Source organism: Carya illinoinensis, chromosome 6 (assembly GCF_018687715.1).
Source record: "Carya illinoinensis cultivar Pawnee chromosome 6, C.illinoinensisPawnee_v1, whole genome shotgun sequence".
Lineage (NCBI taxonomy): Eukaryota > Viridiplantae > Streptophyta > Magnoliopsida > Fagales > Juglandaceae > Carya > Carya illinoinensis.
In genome coordinates this window covers 35,565,486-35,584,720 of record NC_056757.1, presented here as the reverse complement: position 1 = coordinate 35,584,720, position 19,235 = coordinate 35,565,486, and the positions used below count along the sequence as shown (strand labels likewise).

Below are 19,235 nucleotides of genomic sequence, written 5' to 3'. Positions count from 1 at the left end.
CTTCTACTGCCTCGACAAAGGCTCGAGTCGCTGAATCTTCAAAAGCAATCTTAGGAATCCAATAATGTCTAACTTTTCCAATTAGATCAGAGCGTCTTCCACCCTGATCACTCGCTTGAAACGTCTGAGAGAATTTCAATTTTGTAGTAATCCTGTGCTTATGCGCTCCCGATCCTTCACTACAACCGAGGGCCACCGTCCTACCATCCTCCACAAGCGCACCCTCGACAGTCTCCATGATCCTTGGTGGGGAAGTGAGGTACAAAATAGCTCAAGCCTTGGCATCTTCATTTCTTTACCTGCACGAAGGATGAAAACAATGTGTGGTGCATAGGGACATAAAATCTAGCAACATTATGCTTGATTCAAACTTCAATTCTAAACTTGGAGATTTTGGCCTAGCTAGGCTTGTGGACCATGCCAAAGGGTCACAAACTACTGTTTTGGCTATCACCTTTGGCTACATGTCTCCCGAATGTGTCACCATTGGCAAGGCAAGCAAAGAATTAGATGTATATAGTTTTGGAATTGTAGCTCTAGAGATAACTTGTGGAAGGAAACCAATCAACCCTAAGGCCTTTGAAGATCAAGTTGTCTTGGTGGAGTGGGTTTGGGAGCTTTATGGAAAAGGAGAGGTGCTTGGAGCAGTTGACCCAAGGTTGGGCAGAGACTTTGATGGGGAGCAAATGGAGCGCTTGATAATTGTTGGGATGTGGTGTGCTCACCCTGATCGCAACCTTAGGCCTTTAATTAAGCAAGCAATTCATGTTTTCAACTTTGAAGCTCCACTGCCTATTCTCCCCTCAAGTATTTCAGGGCCAGCATATCTTCCTCCAACAGTGAATAGATCTTCAATGCCAATTTTGAAGTCTGATGTTGCTATCGGTTCTGAGAGCGGAGAAACCCAATATTCAATCTATAGTCAGAATACTAATTCCTCACAGTTCACCTCATCTTCTACTGCAGAGACATCACTTTTGCATTCGAGCTAAGTTGGTTAGGGGAAAATTTATATGTATTTTGAGATTCTAATTCATTGATTAGCTGTTCAATTTTTCACCTTGTAATATATATATATATTTTTTCATTTCAGTATACATCTACACTGAAGTCTGTAAATATACATGTCATGTGCTTTCTATCTGTGATTTGCGTATTATATTGTACTTGTACGAACAACCTAATAGACCCAAACTGCACACCTAGGATGGATTTGACATCGTTTCAAGGAAAAGAATGTGCTATCGTATCATTCCATCATTAGTAAGAGTATGATTTTTTTTATATGAGGTACCCTTGGGATTAGCTTCATCATTTTATCTGTGTAAACCATTGGAAGTCTCATTGAGTCAGCTTTAAATAAGTGGTCATAGAGCGAAAATGAATACTAAATCAGTGCTCGGCCCAAAGAGGTGAAGACTACCCAATTAAATAAACCGCAAATTGATGCGATCGATATTGGGATGATATGCTAAAAGTATGAAGACTTCTTGGGCTTTCTGTGTAGTTTGGAGCTAAAAGAGTGTTCAAGTTGGAGATATGGAAAAGAAAAGATGGATAATTAGACTCGAAACGGTATCTCATGCGTTGAGATACCATGAATTAAAAAAAAAAAATTGATGAATTATTAATACTTATGTAATAGAATCATATAATAAATCAAAATAGAGTATCAGTCCATATTCCGAGAATGTATAATAGTTACTCAAGAGAGTATATGTTACTTTTTATCTGGAGAAGAAAAGTCAATCCATCCAAAATCTTGCTAAAAAGATGCTTATAAAATTGTCCATGAAATCCGTGAAACGAGTAACAAAAGATACACATATTTTTATACAACAATGTTTTAAAATATCCGAAAAATAAGGATATTTTTATAATAACAAATTATATATACAGTCAATTTTACGTACTCTTTACACATTCCACTATGTATTCTTTAACTAATTACATCAACAACGGCAACAAGTTTTCACTAGAAGATTCCTCCCAAACCTTTTGAAATAAGAATTGAAAGTTTCTCAATTCTAATAACCATAGAGCCCATGAATTTGGAATGAAACTCAAGTTTAATATAAAACAATGTTACCAACCATTTGCTTAAATTCAGTAAAACAAACACAATGATTTAACATCTTTACTGAGTTTCAATAGGCCATAGCCAACTCAGCTAGAAAACCCTATCAAGTGACTAAAGACATAACTATATTCCACTTTTGAAAAAAGTGAACCAATTTGCCTGCAAATTGTATGACTATCATAACATGTGCAGAACAGAACCAATTGCTACTTTGGTGCTTGATAAGATATCACTCATCGTCATATTAGGAGACACCTTTTACTAGAGTAAAATAGAAATGCATTAAAGCTCTTGACAGCAAATAGCAGATATTGGTAATACATCATAAGGGTCAATAGCAAAGCACAACAACACTACTAATACCCTGATAACAATATCGTCTAGCCACTTTATGTTGTAGTGACATTGTTCTGAATTAGTGTGGAGTGCTGTGCAAACTTCAGAGTGTTTAATTTTTCCTTTGAAGAGTTGCAGGGATATCAAAACCCATGTTAACAAATACCAAATTACCATCGACAATAAATAAAATACCTAAAGCTCAAGGATAGACCAGAGCACTTCAAAAACAAGTTAAACAAAAAACATAATAACTACAATTCTAACAAACCCATCTTCATGTATAGACATAGCAAATCAGCCCAACACCAATTTGCATAATAGCAGAACGAGGATGGATTGAAGTATAGTGCTCTGGCAAAATCAATATAGTAATGCCTACATTGAACATTCAAGTGGAAACACCCCATAAGAAAAACTCGTAACGAGACGTCGAGAACCCAAGAACCAACCATTCACTGCATATATTATATAACATTGAAGCTCACAAAAGTTTGGATGCAACTTTGAGGATAATCATTTACAAATTAAATCACATATTCAATCAAATAATCTCCCCACAAAAATATTATTAGTACAAAAAAATATTATGATGACAAATATTATAAATGAAGTTGGAATAGTTATATACCTTAAAACTTTATGCCAGATCTTAGCTAGTGGCAAGATGATGCATGAAAAATTTTATGACCACTAGTTCTTAAGACTATAATAACTGACAAGTTAATCAATCTAAGTTCAATGACTCTTCAGATAAAGAATATCAATTTAGTGTTTCCCCAACATATGTCACGAATGATGACTTGATACTTGTTAACATCAAATGGTCCAATTGCAGGGCACAAAAAATTTTAGAAAATAGCAGGGCAGAAAAGCACAACCCAGCAGCTTGGCATGATTTGTGGGATTCAATGGAGTGATAAAGAGTCCCCAAACTGTCGAAGAGATAAGGATGATAAATCCTACAAATCATGCTATATTGATGGAGAGACGTTGAAAGGTGAAGGAGTCTCAATGGCAACAAATTCAACTCAAAATGGTAGTTTAACAAGATAAGGATTCATTCTGATGATCTTGGCCAAGCTGCTGGGTTGTGCTAATACAACTTATAATTTAAAAGAGAAATACTTTTTGCAGTCGGCAGATGCAGTCGGCGTGCAGTCGGCTGCCAAAAAAAAATTAATACAGGACCTACATGAAAAAAAAAAAATTATTTTTATAACTTTTTATAATTCATGTAGGTCCCCTTGAATATAAAAAAAATTTTTTATAATTTTTTTTTATTTATTCCGTACAGCCGACTGCACGCCGACTGCATCTGACGACTGTATATAGCAAAGCCCAATTTAAAAATCCAGTTTGATCGTGTTTTTGGTGAAAGAGGTCGCGCTATTATGAATCCAGGTTCCAAAATTCAATAGCCCCCTTCCCCACTCCTCTTTTGGGCGCTGCTGCAAAATATACGCAGCCAACTCATTCTCACCTATATTAGGCCCAATCTTTAATGTTTTTAATGCTTGCTGTTGTTGTATTTATTGAGATATGGATATCAACTGACCAAGTCATGATGAACAAGAACTTTTTTAATTTATTTTAAAATAAATATAATATGTTTAAAAGTATTTTAATTTTAACATATAATTACTAAATAATAAATAATATTTTAATAATAAAACTTATTATTTAAGTTAACTATAAATCCTAATTAAGCTATAAGATATATTTCCTATAACAATTCCAAATATGCACTTGGTGTAATCTGATGATACTCTTTCTAGGCACAATCTACAATAAGGATAATATCCATCCTCTACTAATAATCCATCGAGACTCAATAGCAAGGGATGTGGGTGGCAGAAATGTTGAAGCTCCATAGCTCCCTCACTATATTTAATTATACTGTTCGTGTTTGTCATATATACGTCTTGAAAAATACGGTCAATTAATCCATATCAATGTATTAATTAATTTGCCATATATACCTCCCTTTGAGCATTAAAGTCAATGTAATAATTAACATTTTGTACGGGACACCTCACCACTTATTCTTGTATCTCTAGTTTGATTTCAATGTATCCTTGAATTAATATTAAAACAAATTATAAATTAAAAGATAAGCCAAACTTATATTTACTAGTGTAGTGGTGATATCTCTGTAATCATGCCCTGAACTATGAACTCAATTCTAGAATTTATAATTTAGAGGTTAAAAGAATAAATCTTTGGAGTAAGCTACAATATTATTATACATTTACGTCGAAAATAATTATAAATATAAACTCAACTAGCATGCCCAGGGTCAACAACGACTTCCGCTGGAAAACACCTACGCAAGCAAATATTGAACATTTTTATGGTGCCGCCCTTGGAAGAGTAAAGAGTGGAGACTTTTCAATTTTTTACCAGCCGAGAGAAGTCTTTTGGGGAAGCTAAAGGACTTCCACTTCTTTATCCATTCAAATTACAGACGTTTGGAATATCTCATACCCTGCCTCCGTCCAAGCTCCGATCATGGTTGCCTTCAACTTCATGAAAATCAAACATTTCCTGTTTCCAAATCCCCACTTCCTCTTTTGTCTCTTAACAATAACCATTTTCTTACTTCTATCCCCTTTAACAACTGCCATATCCTTCAGCTTCACCAATTTCAGTTCTAGGGACATCACGAGTAATATAACATTTGAGAGAGCCTACGCCGACAGTGGAGTTATCCAACTCACCAGCAACAAGGACGAAAGCATGGTCGTGGGTCGCGCTACATATTCCAGTCCCATGCACCTATGGGACAAGGCCTCCAGAAACCTCACCGATTTCACTACCCATTTTTCTTTCGTCATCGATGCCAAAAATAAAACTGTATATGGAGATGGGCTTGCGTTCTTCCTAGCACCTGATGGTTCAAAGATTCCCGATGGCGTCACAGACGGGGACTCCATGGCTCTTGCTCCCAATGGCCAGTCGCTAAACAGCACGAACAATCAATTTATCGCCGTGGAGTTCGATATCTTTAAAAATGATTGGGATCCGCAGGGCGAACATGTAGGTATTGACATCAAATCCATGAAATCTGATGTATATGAGTTGTGGCAGAGTAGTATCTCAATTAGGGAAGGGAAAAAAAATGAAGCTTGGATTAATTATAATTCTACCACTCATAATTTAAGCGTTGTCTTTACTGGTTTTGAAAACAATGTTACTGTAAGGCAGTTTCTTTCTGGAATTGTTGACTTGAGAGATCACCTGCCCGAAAGGGTTACCTTTGGATTCTCAGCCGCAACAGGATATAGATCTGCAATGCATACTATTTACTCATGGGATTTCAACTCCAGTTTGGAAATTGATGATACCAACACTAAAAAAACAGTGACAGGTGTTCCATCTCCAAGCCCCAATCTAGCCCCGATACCGAGGAAGAAGAACAAGTTAGGATTAGCCGTGGGGTTGGGTGCTGGTGGATTGGTTTTGGTTGCTGGGTTGGCTTCGGTTTTGTTGGTATTGTGGAAGAAGAATAGGAGGGATAAAGAAGAAGATCGTGCCTTTGTTGAGTACATGGACGGCGAATTCCAAAAGGGAACAGGGCCAAAAAGGTTCTCATTCAGGGAATTAGCTCGTGCCACGAATAATTTTAGGGATGACGAAAAGCTAGGCCAGGGAGGATTTGGTGGCGTTTATAAAGGATTTTTAAGTGACTCAAATATCTTCGTTGCTATTAAGAGGGTATCAAAAGGGTCTAAACAGGGGATAAAGGAGTATGCAGCAGAAGTAAAAATCATCAGTCGATTGAGACATAGGAATTTAGTGCAACTCATTGGTTGGTGCCACGAAAGAAGAGAACTCCTACTTGTTTATGAGTTCATGCCAAATGGAAGCTTAGATTCTCATCTTTTTAAAGAAGAAAGGTTGTTGATGTGGGAAGCGAGGTACAAAATAGCTCAAGGCTTGGCATCTTCCTTGCTTTACCTGCACGAAGGATGGGAGCAATGTGTGGTGCATAGGGACATAAAATCTAGCAACATTATGCTTGATTCAAACTTCAATGCTAAACTTGGGGATTTTGGCTTAGCTAGGCTTGTGGACCATGCCAAAGGGTCACAAACTACCGTTTTGGCTGGTACTTTTGGCTACATGGCTCCTGAATGTGTCACCACTGGCAAGGCGAGTAAGGAATCAGATGTGTATAGTTTTGGAATTGTAGCTCTGGAGATAGCTTGTGGAAGGAAACCAATCAACCCTAAGGCCCCTGAAGATCAAGTTGTTTTGGTGGAGTGGGTTTGGGAGCTTTATGGAAAAGGAGAGGTGCTTGGAGCAGCTGACCCAAGGTTGGGCAGAGACTTTGATGGGGAGCAAATGGAGCGCTTGATAATTGTTGGGATGTGGTGTGCTCACCCTGATCGCAACCTTAGGCCTTCAATTAAGCAAGCAATTCATGTTTTCAACTTTGAAGCTCCATTGCCTATTCTCCCCTCAAGTATTCCTGGGCCAGTATATCTTCCTCCAACAGTGAATAGATCTTCAATGCCACTTTCGAAGTCCGATGCTGCTACCAGTTCTGAGAGCGAAGAAACCCGATATTCAATCTATAGTCAGAACACTAATTCCTCACAGTTCACCTCATCTTCTACTGCAGAGGCATCACTTTTGCATTCGTGCTAAGTTGGTTAGAGGTAAATTTATTTGTATTTTGAGATTCTAATTCATTGATTAGCTGTTCAATTTTCCATCTTGTACTATTTTTTTTTTACTTCAGTATACATCTACATTGTAAATATACTTGTCATTTGCTTTCTACCTGTGATTTGCGTATTATATTGTACTCGTACGAACAATCTAATAGCCCCGAACTGCGCACCTGGGATGGATTTAACATCGTTTCAAGGAAAAGAATGTGTTATCATATCATTCCATCATTAGTAAGAGCATGATTGTTTTATATGAAGTACCTTTGGGATTGGCTTTAGCATTTTATCTTGTGTAAACCATTGGAAGTATCGTCCAGTCAACTTTAAATACGTGGTCATAGACCGAAAATGAATGCTAAATTAGTGCTTAGCCCAAAGAGGTGAAGACTACCCAATCGAATAAACCGCAAATTGATGCGATCGATATTGGGATGATCTGCTACAAGGATGAAGACTTCCTGGGCTTTCTGAATAGTTTGGAGCTGAAAGAGTGTTCAAGTTAGAGAAATGGAAAAGAAAAGATGGATAATTAACTCGAAACGGTATTTCATGAGTTGAGATACCATGAATTAAAAAAAAAAAAGAATTATTAATAGTTATGAAATATAATCATATATTTCATATAATAAAACAAAATAGAATATCACATGTTCATATTCTGAGAATGTATAATAATTACTCAAAAGAGTATATGTTACATTTTATCCGAATAATAGAAGTCAATCCATCTAAAATCTTGCTAAAAAGATGCTTAGAAAATTGTCTATGAAATCCGTGAAACGAATAACAATAGATACAAATATTTTTATGTAATGATGTTTTAAAATATCCAAAAAATAAGGATATTTTTATAATAAAAAGATTATATGTATAGTTACTTTTGCATATTTTTTACGTATTCCACTAATGTGATTGATTACTTCACTTTTTTTTAATATAAAATAACTATTTTAGCTAATCACTTTAATAGCGGTAATAGACTTTCACTAGAAGATTCCTCCCAAACCTTTCAAAATAAGAATTGAAAGTATGTCAATTCTAATAACCATAAAGCCCATGAATTTGGAATGAAACTACAAGTTTAATATCGAACAATGTTACCAATGAATTGCTTAAATTCAATAAAACAAACACAATGATTTAACATCTTTATTGAGTTTCAATGGGGGCATAGCCAACTCAGCCAGAAATTTATCAATTCATAACCCTATCAAGTGACTAAAGACAAAACTATTTTCCAAACCTTTTGAAAAAAGTGAACCAATTTGTTGCAAATTGTATGACTTTCATAACATGTGCAGAACAGAACCATTTGCTACTTCAATGCTAAATAAGATATCACTCATGGTCATATTAGGAGACACCTTTTACTAGAGTTAAATAGAAATGCATTAAAACTCTTGACAGCGAATAGCAGATATTGGTAATACATCTTAAGGGTCAATAGCAAAGCACAACAACACTACTAATGCCCTGATAACAATATCTTCTAGCCACTTTATGTTGTAGTGACATTGTTCTAAATTAGTGTGGCGTGTTGTGCAAACTTCAGAGTGTTTAGTTTTTCCTTTGAAGAGTTGCAGGGATATCAAAACCCGTGTTTACAAATACCAAATTACCATAAACAATAAATAAAATACCTAAAACTCAAGGATAGACCAGAGCACTTCGAAAAGAGGTTAAACAAAAAACATAATAACTACAATTCTAACAAACCCATCTTCATGTAGACATAGCAAATCAGCCCAACTCCAATTGGCGTATAGCAGAACGAGGATGGATTGAAGTATAGTGCTCTAGCAAAATCAATACAGTAATGCCTACATTGAACATTCAAGTGGAAACACTTCGTAAGAAAAACTCGTGACGAGAACCCAAGAACCAACCATTCACCGCATATATTATATAACATTGAAGCTCACAAAAGTTTGGATGCAACTTTGACGGTAATCATCTACAAGTTAAATCACATATTCAATCAACTAATCTCCCCGCAAAAATATTATTAATACAGAAAAATATTATGATGACAAATATTATAAATGAAGTTTGAATAGTTATATACCTTAAGACTTTATGGCAGATCTTAGTGGCAAGATCATGCATGAAAAATTTTATGACAACTAGCTCTTAAGGCTATAATAACTGACAATGTTAATCAATCTAAGTTCAATGACTCTTCAGAAAAAGAATATCAATTTATTGTTTCCCTAACATATGTTACCAATGATGACTTGATACTTGTTAGCAAACATATGTTACCAATGATTGTTAGCATCAAATGGTCCAATTGCAGGGCACAAAAGATTTTAGAAAATTACAGGGTACAAAAGCACAACCCAGCAGCTTGGTATGATTTGTGGGATTCAATGGAGCGATAGGGAGTCCCAAAACTGCCGAAGAGATAAGGATGATAAATCCCACAAATCATGCTATATTGATGGAGAGACGTTGAAGGGTGAAGGAGTTTCAATGGTAACAAATTCAACTCAAAATGGTAGTTCAACAAGATAAGGATTTTTTTTTTTTTTTGATGAAAAGATTTCATTCTCATATATTCATTCTCAGAATTATATTTTTCTTCAATTAGATACAATTATTCATCCACTCTGGAATGTCCTGTAACCAAATTAACTCATTATCATATTGAAGATATTAAATTAATATACAATATTAGATAGAGATGGATAATACAATATGCTCCAAGACAATGTAACTTAACTGTAAATAAACTGGAGCAAACTGTTTCATTATGATGATCTTGGCCGAGCTGCTGGGTTGTGCAAATACAACTTATAATTTAAAAATCCAGTTTGACCGTGTTTTTGGTGAAAGAGGTCGGGCTATTATGAATCCAGGTTCCAAAATTCAATACCCCCTCCCCACTCCTCTTTTGGGCGCTGCTGGAAAATATACGCAGCCAACCCATTCTCACCTATATTCAGGCCCAATCTTTAATGTTTTTAATGCTTGCTGTTGTTGTATTTATTGAGATATGGATATCAACTGACCAAGTCATGATGAACAAGAACTTTTTTAATTTGTTTTAGAATAAATATAATATGTTTAAAAGTATTTTAATTTAAACACATAATTATCAAATAATAAATAATATTTTAATAATAAAATTTATTATTTAAGTTATAAACTGTAAGTTCTTATTAAGCTATAAGATATATTTCTCATAACAATTCCAAACATGCACTTGGTGTAATCACATGATACTCTTTCTAGGCATAGTCTACAATAAGAATAATATCCATCATCTACTAGTAATCCATCAAGAGTCAACAGTAAAGGATGTGGGTGGCAGAAATGTTGAAACTCCATTGCTCCCTCACTATATTTAATAATACCATTCGTGTTCGTCATATACACGACATGAAGAATACGGTCAATTAATCCATATCAATGTATTAATTAATTTGAACATTTCATTCATGATCTCTCAATTCGAATGGGTCCAGATCTTATTCTTCTATTGTCCAAGTTCTTATCCTTCTATCTACCATATTTAAAGACCCAACTACTTTATTTATTCAGTTGATATTTTCTAATTTCTATGACAATGACATATACTTTTCATCATTTAGTTTGTCATCCTTATTCTTATTAATTAACGTGGTACATTTTAATTAAGTGGCTGCATAAATAAACCACTTAAATAAAAAAAAAATACTTAAAATATCACATTAAAATTACAAAATTTAGAATAAAACACAATAATTATTTTTTTCTATTTAATTAGATGAATTTATCTTGGGTCAAATTATCCGGGTTGCTCATGAGTAAGATCTTAAACATAATATTAGACTTGTCATTCCAAGTGATATAAATATTCTGGAGAAAATGAATATCTCCCAAAAAAAAAAAAAAAAAAAACAGATTTTAAGTTCAATCCTCCTCCAATCAAGAGCATACATAGCTACGTGGAACTTAGAAGGACCATTAATTACTTTTTTAGCTTTTTGGATTTTTTTGCGGATTAAATTTATTTTATAGTTCTGATTTTTTTTTCCTTTTAATTAATATAGTTACTTATATTTAAAAATACGATTTTGAATTAATGCCCTATAATATTATTGTAGCTAGCCCTTAATTAAAATTTTGTATTTTCCCAATAGTATAAAAATATGTTTTTTAAGCCCTTCATCATCACCGATATGATATATTCATCAACTAAATAATGTAAAATAAAGTTAATAGATATATTAATTGTCAATCTATGTGTGCGTTACATCATATTTCTTAATACAACTCTTGGGGGTATATTATCATTAAATGCAAGGAATTGAAAGACAGAGACTGTGAGGTATCTGTATTGATGATCGGTTGATGATCACTGACAGTTGAGAAGCAGGTGGGGTTCACTTTTTACAATTATTCTAAAACTCTTATCCTTTTATCCATCAATTAGAAGATTTTTTTCTATATATAGATCGATTTTTCGTGGATGAGGTTTTGACACTTTTTGCTCCTTTTGATTTTCATCCTTTACCTTCAGAGAACGCTATATATGGTAAATGTATACAAATCAATCCAATATAGAATAATGTTTACAAAAATAAAGATGGCAACACATTTTCTCAAGAGTTTAATTATGAGATGTTTGAAAACATGTTTTATTTTATTTTATTTTATTTTTTCTCAAACAACATTTTAAATATAAACTCTTTTAAACTAATCATTACATGTTTTAAAAATAAAAACTTATAAAAAGATATAAATTTTATTGTTTATTTTATATATTAATAATTTGAACAATAATAAATATTATATAACCCATTTTATATGTTTGTTTTTTTCTCAATAAATCAAATTTAAAAATATTTTTTTTTGTAAAAGTAAGAAAAGGAGAGAAATTTCTTTTAAATTAGAACGGCTATCTCTTCAACTTTCTAACTATTTAGTCCGTAAGGCAGCTCTAAATCTTATCCATTTTTATCCTCAATGTCTGTAAGTGTCATCATATTTTTTTAAAAGGAAAATGATGTTATAATTTTTAAGTTTGTTGTGTCAATTTGATCGTTTATGTATTTTATTTTATTTTTTAATATTTTTTATTTAATAATTAAAGAAATAACTATTAATTTATTATTTTTTATTTTTAAAAATATTTAAAAATGTCTGAAATAAAAAGTAAAAAAAATATATAATTTATACTAGAGACACATCAAATGGACAAACTTGAATGACATAATAACACTATCTTTTTTTTTTTAAAATAAAGTGAATATATATAAAAAGTTACATGAATTTTTTTTTTTAAAATAATATATATTTCTCATTTTAAAAAAAAGATATAAAATACTTACGGAGCATATAACTGTGTGTAGTATTAATAATGAATTAACTCTAACATCAAACAGCAACAAGTCTTTCCATTTGTTTGCGTAAATCTAGGTAAGCGCAGTTTCTTAGAAGCAACACACCTTTAAAATTATAAGACATGTAACAGAAATGGCAACGATAGTTGGGTCGTCTTATTTTTTGATTTTTAATTTAGTGATTAACCAAATATTTTTTTAATAATATTATAAATTTTTTAAAAATATTTAGAGATGTTAAAAAATGCATTAAAAAAGCAAAATAATAAAATAGTTGAAGTACTACACTTATCAAGACCCAAATTTGGATCTCGACTCGACGGCGACTCCCCCTGCTTTTTCATATTCTTTTAAGGTATTGTTTTCTTTATTTTTAATTCTTTTTCTTTAGTTTTACTTCTTCAACGCTAAAAAATGTTTGATCCACTATCCTAAAGATTACGCACGATATATATATTCTATATATATTATAATAAACTACAATATTAAAACAAATTATTAATTAAAAGATAAGCCAAAAAAGATAAGCCAAAATAATATTAATTACCATTGTAGTGGTTATATCTTGCAATCAGGCCGTGAACTATAAACTCAGGTTTAGAATTTATAATTTAGACGTTAAAACAATAAAGCTTTGGATCTAATAAGCTACAATATTATTATACATCTACTACGAAAATAATTATAAATATAAACTCCACTAGCATAACAAGGGTCAACAACGACTTCCGCTGGAAAAGAAAAACAGTAATGCTAAACCTTTGGTTTTTTCGGCTGGGATTTCCGATAATGGTGCTTTTTTAATGATTAAAAAAGAATTTTTAAATGATATTGTAATTTAATTAAAAAATATTTAAAAACTATATAAAAAAAAAAAAAAATTACACTGTCGGCATCCCAGTCGGATCCATATATGGCTGTAGCCTGTACTCTGTAGAGCCACTCATTTTTACGAGCTGAAAGAAGTCTTCTGGGAAGCTTAAAAGCAATTCCCTTTCTTTATCCATTCAAATTACAGTTTGGAATATCTCAATTCCTGCCTCCTTCCTTGCTCCGATCGTGGTTGGCTTCAACTTCATGAAAATCAAACATTTCCTGTTTCCATATCCCCCGGTCCACTTTTATCTCTTAATGCTCTCCAATCTCTTCAAACTTGTATTCCCTTTTACAAGTACCACATCCTTCAACTTCCCCAGTTTCAATTCTCAAGATAAAAACATATCATATGAAAGAGCTTTCGCCGAAAACAAAGTTATTCAACTCACCGCCATTCGGGACCAACCATGGACCGTGGGTCGCGCTACATATTACAGTCCAATGCACCTTTGGGACAATGCCTCAACAAACCTCGCAGATTTCACTACCCATTTTTCTTTTGTCATCGCTGCCACTACGCCAAATAAAACTGCATATGCAGACGGGCTTGCGTTCTTCCTAGCACCTGTTGATTCACAGATTCTCGATACAAGATATAGTGGTGGGACCTTGGGTCTTACTTCCTATGATCTAGCACTAAACTCGACGAAAAATGATTTTGTCGCAGTGGAGTTTGATATCTATCAAAATTATTGGGATCCGCAGGGCGAACATGTCGGTATTGACATCAATTCCATGGAATCTGTTGCTAATGCGTCGTGGTGGAGTATTATCTCGATTAGAGAAGGGAAAAAAAATGAAGCTTGGATCAGTTATAATTCTACTTCTTATAATTTGAGTGTTGGCTATACAGGTCTAGAAAACAATGTCACTGTATGGCAGTTCCTTTCTTTTAATGTTGACTTGAGAAAACACCTACCCGAAAAAGTCACTTTTGGATTCTCAGCTGCAACAGGATATTCTTCTGCAGTGCATACCATATGTTCGTGGAATTTCACTTCCAGTTTGCAAATTGATGATACCAAAACTAACCCAAAAGTGGTAGGTGCTCCATCTCCAAGCCCCGTTCTAACCCCCAAACCGAGGGGAAACAATAAGTTAGGATTAGGCGTGGGTTTGGGTGCTGGTGGATTGTTTTCGGTTGTCGGGTTGGCTTTGGTTCTCTTGGTCTTGTGGAAGAGGAGTGGGAGGGATAAAGAAGACGATCGTGCCTTTGCTGAGTACATGGATGGCGAATTCCAAGAGGGAACAGGGCCAAAAAGGTTCTCATTCAAGGAATTAACTCGTGCCACGAATAATTTTAGTAATGAAGAAAAGCTAGGCCAGGGAGGATTTGGTGACGTTTATAAAGGATTTTTAAGAGACTCCAATATCTTTGTTGCTATTAAAAGGGTATCAAAAGGGTCTAAGCAGGGGATGAAGGAGTATGCAGCAGAAGTAAAAATCATCAGTCGATTGAGACATAGGAATTTGGTGCAACTCATTGGTTGGTGCCACGAAAGAAAAGAACTCCTACTTGTTTATGAGTTTATGCCGAATGGAAGCTTAGATTCTCATCTTTTTAAAGAAGAAAGGTTGTTGATCTGGGAAGTGAGGTACAAAATAGCTCAAGGCTTGGCATCTTCCTTGCTTTACCTGCATGAAGGATGGGAACAATGTGTGGTGCATAGGGACATAAAATCTAGCAACATTATGCTTGATTCAAACTTCAATGCTAAACTTGGGGATTTTGGCCTAGCTAGGCTTGTGGACCATGCCAAAGGTTCACAAACTATTGTTTTGGCCGGCACCTTTGGCTACATGGCTCCCGAATGTGTCACCACTGGCAAGGCAAGCAAAGAGTCAGATGTGTATAGTTTTGGAATTGTAGCTTTAGAGATAGCTTGTGGAAGGAAACCAATCAACCCCAAGGCCCCTGAAGATCAAGTTGCTTTGGTGGAGTGGGTTTGGGAGCTTTATGGAAAAGGAGATGTGCTTGAAGCAGCTGACCCAAGGCTAGGTGGTGACTTTAATGGGGAGCAAATGGAGTGCTTGATAATTGTTGGGATGTGGTGTGCTCACCCTGATCGCAACCTTAGGCCTTCAATTAGGCAAGCAATTCATGTTTTCAACTTTGAAGCTCCATTACCTGTTCTCCCGTCAAGAATTCTCGGGCCAGCATATCTTCCTCCAGCAGTGAATAGATTTTCAACGCCACTTTCAATGTCCAATGTTGCTACCGATTTCGAGGGTAGAAAAACGCAATATTCAAGCTATAGTCAGAGCTAATTCCTCACCATTCACCTCATCTTCTACTGTGCAGAGGCATCACTTTTGCATTCGTGCTAAGTTGGTTACAGGTAAATTTAATTACATATATTTTTAGATTATAATTCATTGATTAGATGTTCAATTTTTGACCTTGTATTTCTTTTCACTTCAATTTATATCTACATTGTAAATATGCATGTGCTTTCTACCTGAGGTTTGTGTATTATATTGTACTTGTATGAACAACCTAATAGCCCCAAACTGCGCACTTGGGATGGATTTGACATCGTTTCAAGGGAAAGAATGTGTTATCAGCAGCAGAATGTGTTATTGTTTGCTTTTTCAAAATTGTTTGGTTCTTGCACTAATAATGAAGTTGAACTTCGGGCAATTGTAGTGGGATTAAAATTCTGCCAGCAGTTGGGCTATGCTTTCATTGATGTAGAATGTGATTATTTGACTGTGGTTTCTTGGGTGGTGGAGAGAGTGTGTACAGAGTGGTACCTTTGAGATTTTTGGGATCAATTGATGAGCTTGTTAGATAGTTTTGATTTCTCTATCAAGCATTTGTTTAGAGAAGGGAACAAAGTTGCCGATGAATGATCAATGGTTGGAGTATTGGGGGAGGATTCTTTGTTTTTAGATACTGCTCAGTTGCCACGTGAGTTGAGAGATTTGTACAAGTTAGACAAAATGGGTACATATGGCATATGTATGGCGTCGTTTATGATAGTATGTTGTTGGGTAGAACGTTTGGGTTGTAAAGGGAGTTTTTTTTTAAAATGTTTTCCTCTACCATAAATGAGGCTTAAAATAGTTTACGAAGACTTAATATTATAAGAATATAATTTTATAAATATACATATGCTTTCTTCCTATGATTTGCATATTAGCCCCAAATTGCGCACCTGGGATGGATTTGACATCGTTTCAATGGAAAGAATGTGTTATCATATCATTCCATCATTAGTAAGAGCATAATTTTTTTTATATGAAGTACCCTTGGGATTAGCTTTAGCATTTTATTTTGTGTAAACCATTGGAAGTCTCATCGAGTCAGCCTTACATATGTGGCCATAGAGCATAAATGAATCATTGCTCAACCCAAAGAGGCAAAGACTACACAATCAAATAAACCGCAAAATGATGCGATCCATATTGGGATGATATGCTAAAAGTATGAAGACTTCATAGGCTTTCTGAGTAGTATGCAGCTGAAAGAGTATTCAAGTTAGAGATATGGAAAAGAAAATATGGATAATTAAACCCGAAACGGTATTTTATGCGCTGAGATATATACCATGAATTAAAAAAAAAATTGAAGAATTATTTAAACTTATAATTTAATAGAATCATATAATAAAAGATAATAGAGTATCCCGTGCCCATATTCCAGGAATGTATAATAATTACTCAAAAGTCGAAAGAGTATATGTTACTTTTTATCCAAAAAAATAGAAGTCAATCCATCTAAAATCTTGCTAAAAAGACGCTCAGAAATTATCTATGAAATCCTTGAAATGAGTAACAATAGATACACATATTTTTATACAATGATGTTTTAAAATATTCAAAAAATACGGATATCTATTACTATATATAAAAGCGGAGTCATATGACTCCGACGTGGCATTCTACCCATAAAAGTAGGCTATTGTTGTCAATAATTAGAATAAAAAATAAAATCTTGAAGTGTTATATTTATGAAGCAGTAATCATTTCAAAAGAAATCTTTCATTATAAACTGTTGTAACTTTTAAGTTTCATTTCTTTTCTTACATATAAAGATATAAATTGATTCAAGAGTCCACCCGAAAGGCACTATTTCAACCTCTATATTGTTTCGTCAACCTTTATATTGTTTCATATGACTCCGACATAGCATTCTACATAGAAATGTAGGCTATTGTTGGCAATAATTAAAATAAAAAATGGAATCTTGAAGTGTTATGTTTATGAAGTAGTAATCATTTTAAAAGAAGTGTTTCATTATGAACTGTTGTAAATTTTAAGTTTTATTTATTTTTTAACATACAAATATATAAACCGATTCTAGACTCCACCCAAATGCACTAATTCAACTTTTATATTGTTTAATCAAAATAAATCGCCCTATAAACCATTTCGAATTTCTCCACTATAAAACCTTGTCTCTCTCTAGATCTCTCTCCCTCGTACACAACGATCCATGCATTGCACAGGTTATAGGCTCATTTTTTTTTAAAAAAAAATTTATCGATGAAGAAAAGCTAGGCTTGGGAGGATTTGGTGGCATTTATATGGGATTTTTAAGCGACTCAAATATCTTTGTTTTATTAGGAGGGCATCAAAAGGGTCTAAGCAGGGGATGGAGGAGTATGTAGCAGAAGTGAAAATCAATGCCCTTGTTCACCACAGATAACCCACATAGTGCTTCTTCTTCACCCGTATAGGGTTACTATTCTTGTAAAAGAAAAATTGGCTATGCCGCCACCCTTTCAGCGGCACTACCACATCTCCTAGCAGCAACAAAAGACCATGGCGGCACTGCCTGACTACTCAGCATAGCATGCAACGATGAACCTCCATCACCTATGCTTTGGGCTGCACCCAACTAGTGCATGCAGCGTCTACACAGTATGCTGTAACACTCTTTTACGCTGTAGATCTTGCCAAAGCTAGGTGCTCCTCCTATTTCCAGGTAAGCTCCTCACCCCATTGTAGTGAGGCGCGCTGACGTTGCATGTTGCACTGTGCTGACAGGCATTGCCTCGTGGCAGAGTTTTGATTGGTCAGGTGGTTTGGACCTGGTGTAGACAGGGACCGAACCAGCTGACTTTGGTTTTACTTAATTTCTACCATCAGTCGACTGGTTCTCCAATAGTTTCAACCAGTTCCCGTCAGTGAAGGTCGGTCCAACCAGTTATTGTTCACCCCTAGTTGCAAATACCCTCTATTATTTGTTGCGAACTGTATTTATCATGAAATACAATTTATTTGCCACAAAACTTGGCTGCGACTAATATGTTTTTGGGAAGAACTTATTTCATTGTAAATAGGTTTTGCCACAAATAAAAAACCTAATACCCACAAAAAAATATAAAACCATTTGGTATGAGTAAGAAATCCACAACAAATGGTTCAAAAACAAGGCAAAAATAAGTATTTTTAGATTACAAACTCAATGGATATCCACAATTAAAAATAAATCTAACAAACGTATATTATGACTGCGCCATTTACATCAATTCCTGACTGCAGCATGTTGTTCTTGGAAGTTCATTCGGGCTATTCGGATAAATTCCCTCCCAAAGATGAGCAGTAGTGGGTGATTGACCAACAGCCGCTACCACAAAGTTTCACATAGCAATAAGAAGCTGCATCCGCAGTAGGCTTTTACTAGAAGATTCCTCCCAAACCTTTTGAAACAAGAACTGAATGTTGGTAAATTCTGATAACCATAAAGCTGAAACTCCAAATTTAATATGGAACAATGTTACCTACCAATTGCTTAAATTCAGTAAAATGAACAAAATGATTTAACATCTTTGTTGAGTTTCAATAGGGCATAGCCCAACTCAACCAGAAATTTATCAATTCATAGCCCCATCAAGTGACTAAAAACAACTATTTTCCATACCTTTTGAAAAAAGTGGACCAATTTGTCTGCAAATTGGATGACCTTCATAACATGTGCAGAACAGAACG

At 34.5% G+C, this 19,235-nt stretch overlaps 2 protein-coding genes and 1 pseudogene across 2 annotated transcripts; all 3 read left to right on the top strand.

Moving 5' to 3' along the window:
* Positions 1 to 236: 236 nt before the first annotated feature.
* Positions 237 to 992, top strand: LOC122312818 (annotated as a pseudogene).
* A 3,618-nt stretch (positions 993 to 4,610) lies between these two features.
* On the top strand, positions 4,611 to 7,346 carry LOC122312361 (L-type lectin-domain containing receptor kinase IX.1-like). Its single transcript, XM_043126938.1, has one exon. The coding sequence runs from the start codon at positions 4,928 to 4,930 to the stop codon at positions 7,067 to 7,069; it is 2,142 nt and encodes a 713-aa protein (XP_042982872.1). The 5' UTR covers positions 4,611 to 4,927; the 3' UTR covers positions 7,070 to 7,346.
* Positions 7,347 to 13,327: 5,981 nt separating this feature from the next.
* On the top strand, positions 13,328 to 15,976 carry LOC122314375 (L-type lectin-domain containing receptor kinase IX.1-like). The gene is made up of 2 exons (XM_043129907.1): positions 13,328 to 15,590; positions 15,775 to 15,976. Exon 1 carries the CDS (start codon positions 13,500 to 13,502, stop codon positions 15,564 to 15,566), a length of 2,067 nt encoding a protein of 688 aa, XP_042985841.1. The 5' UTR covers positions 13,328 to 13,499; the 3' UTR covers positions 15,567 to 15,590; positions 15,775 to 15,976.
* Positions 15,977 to 19,235: the final 3,259 nt, after the last annotated feature.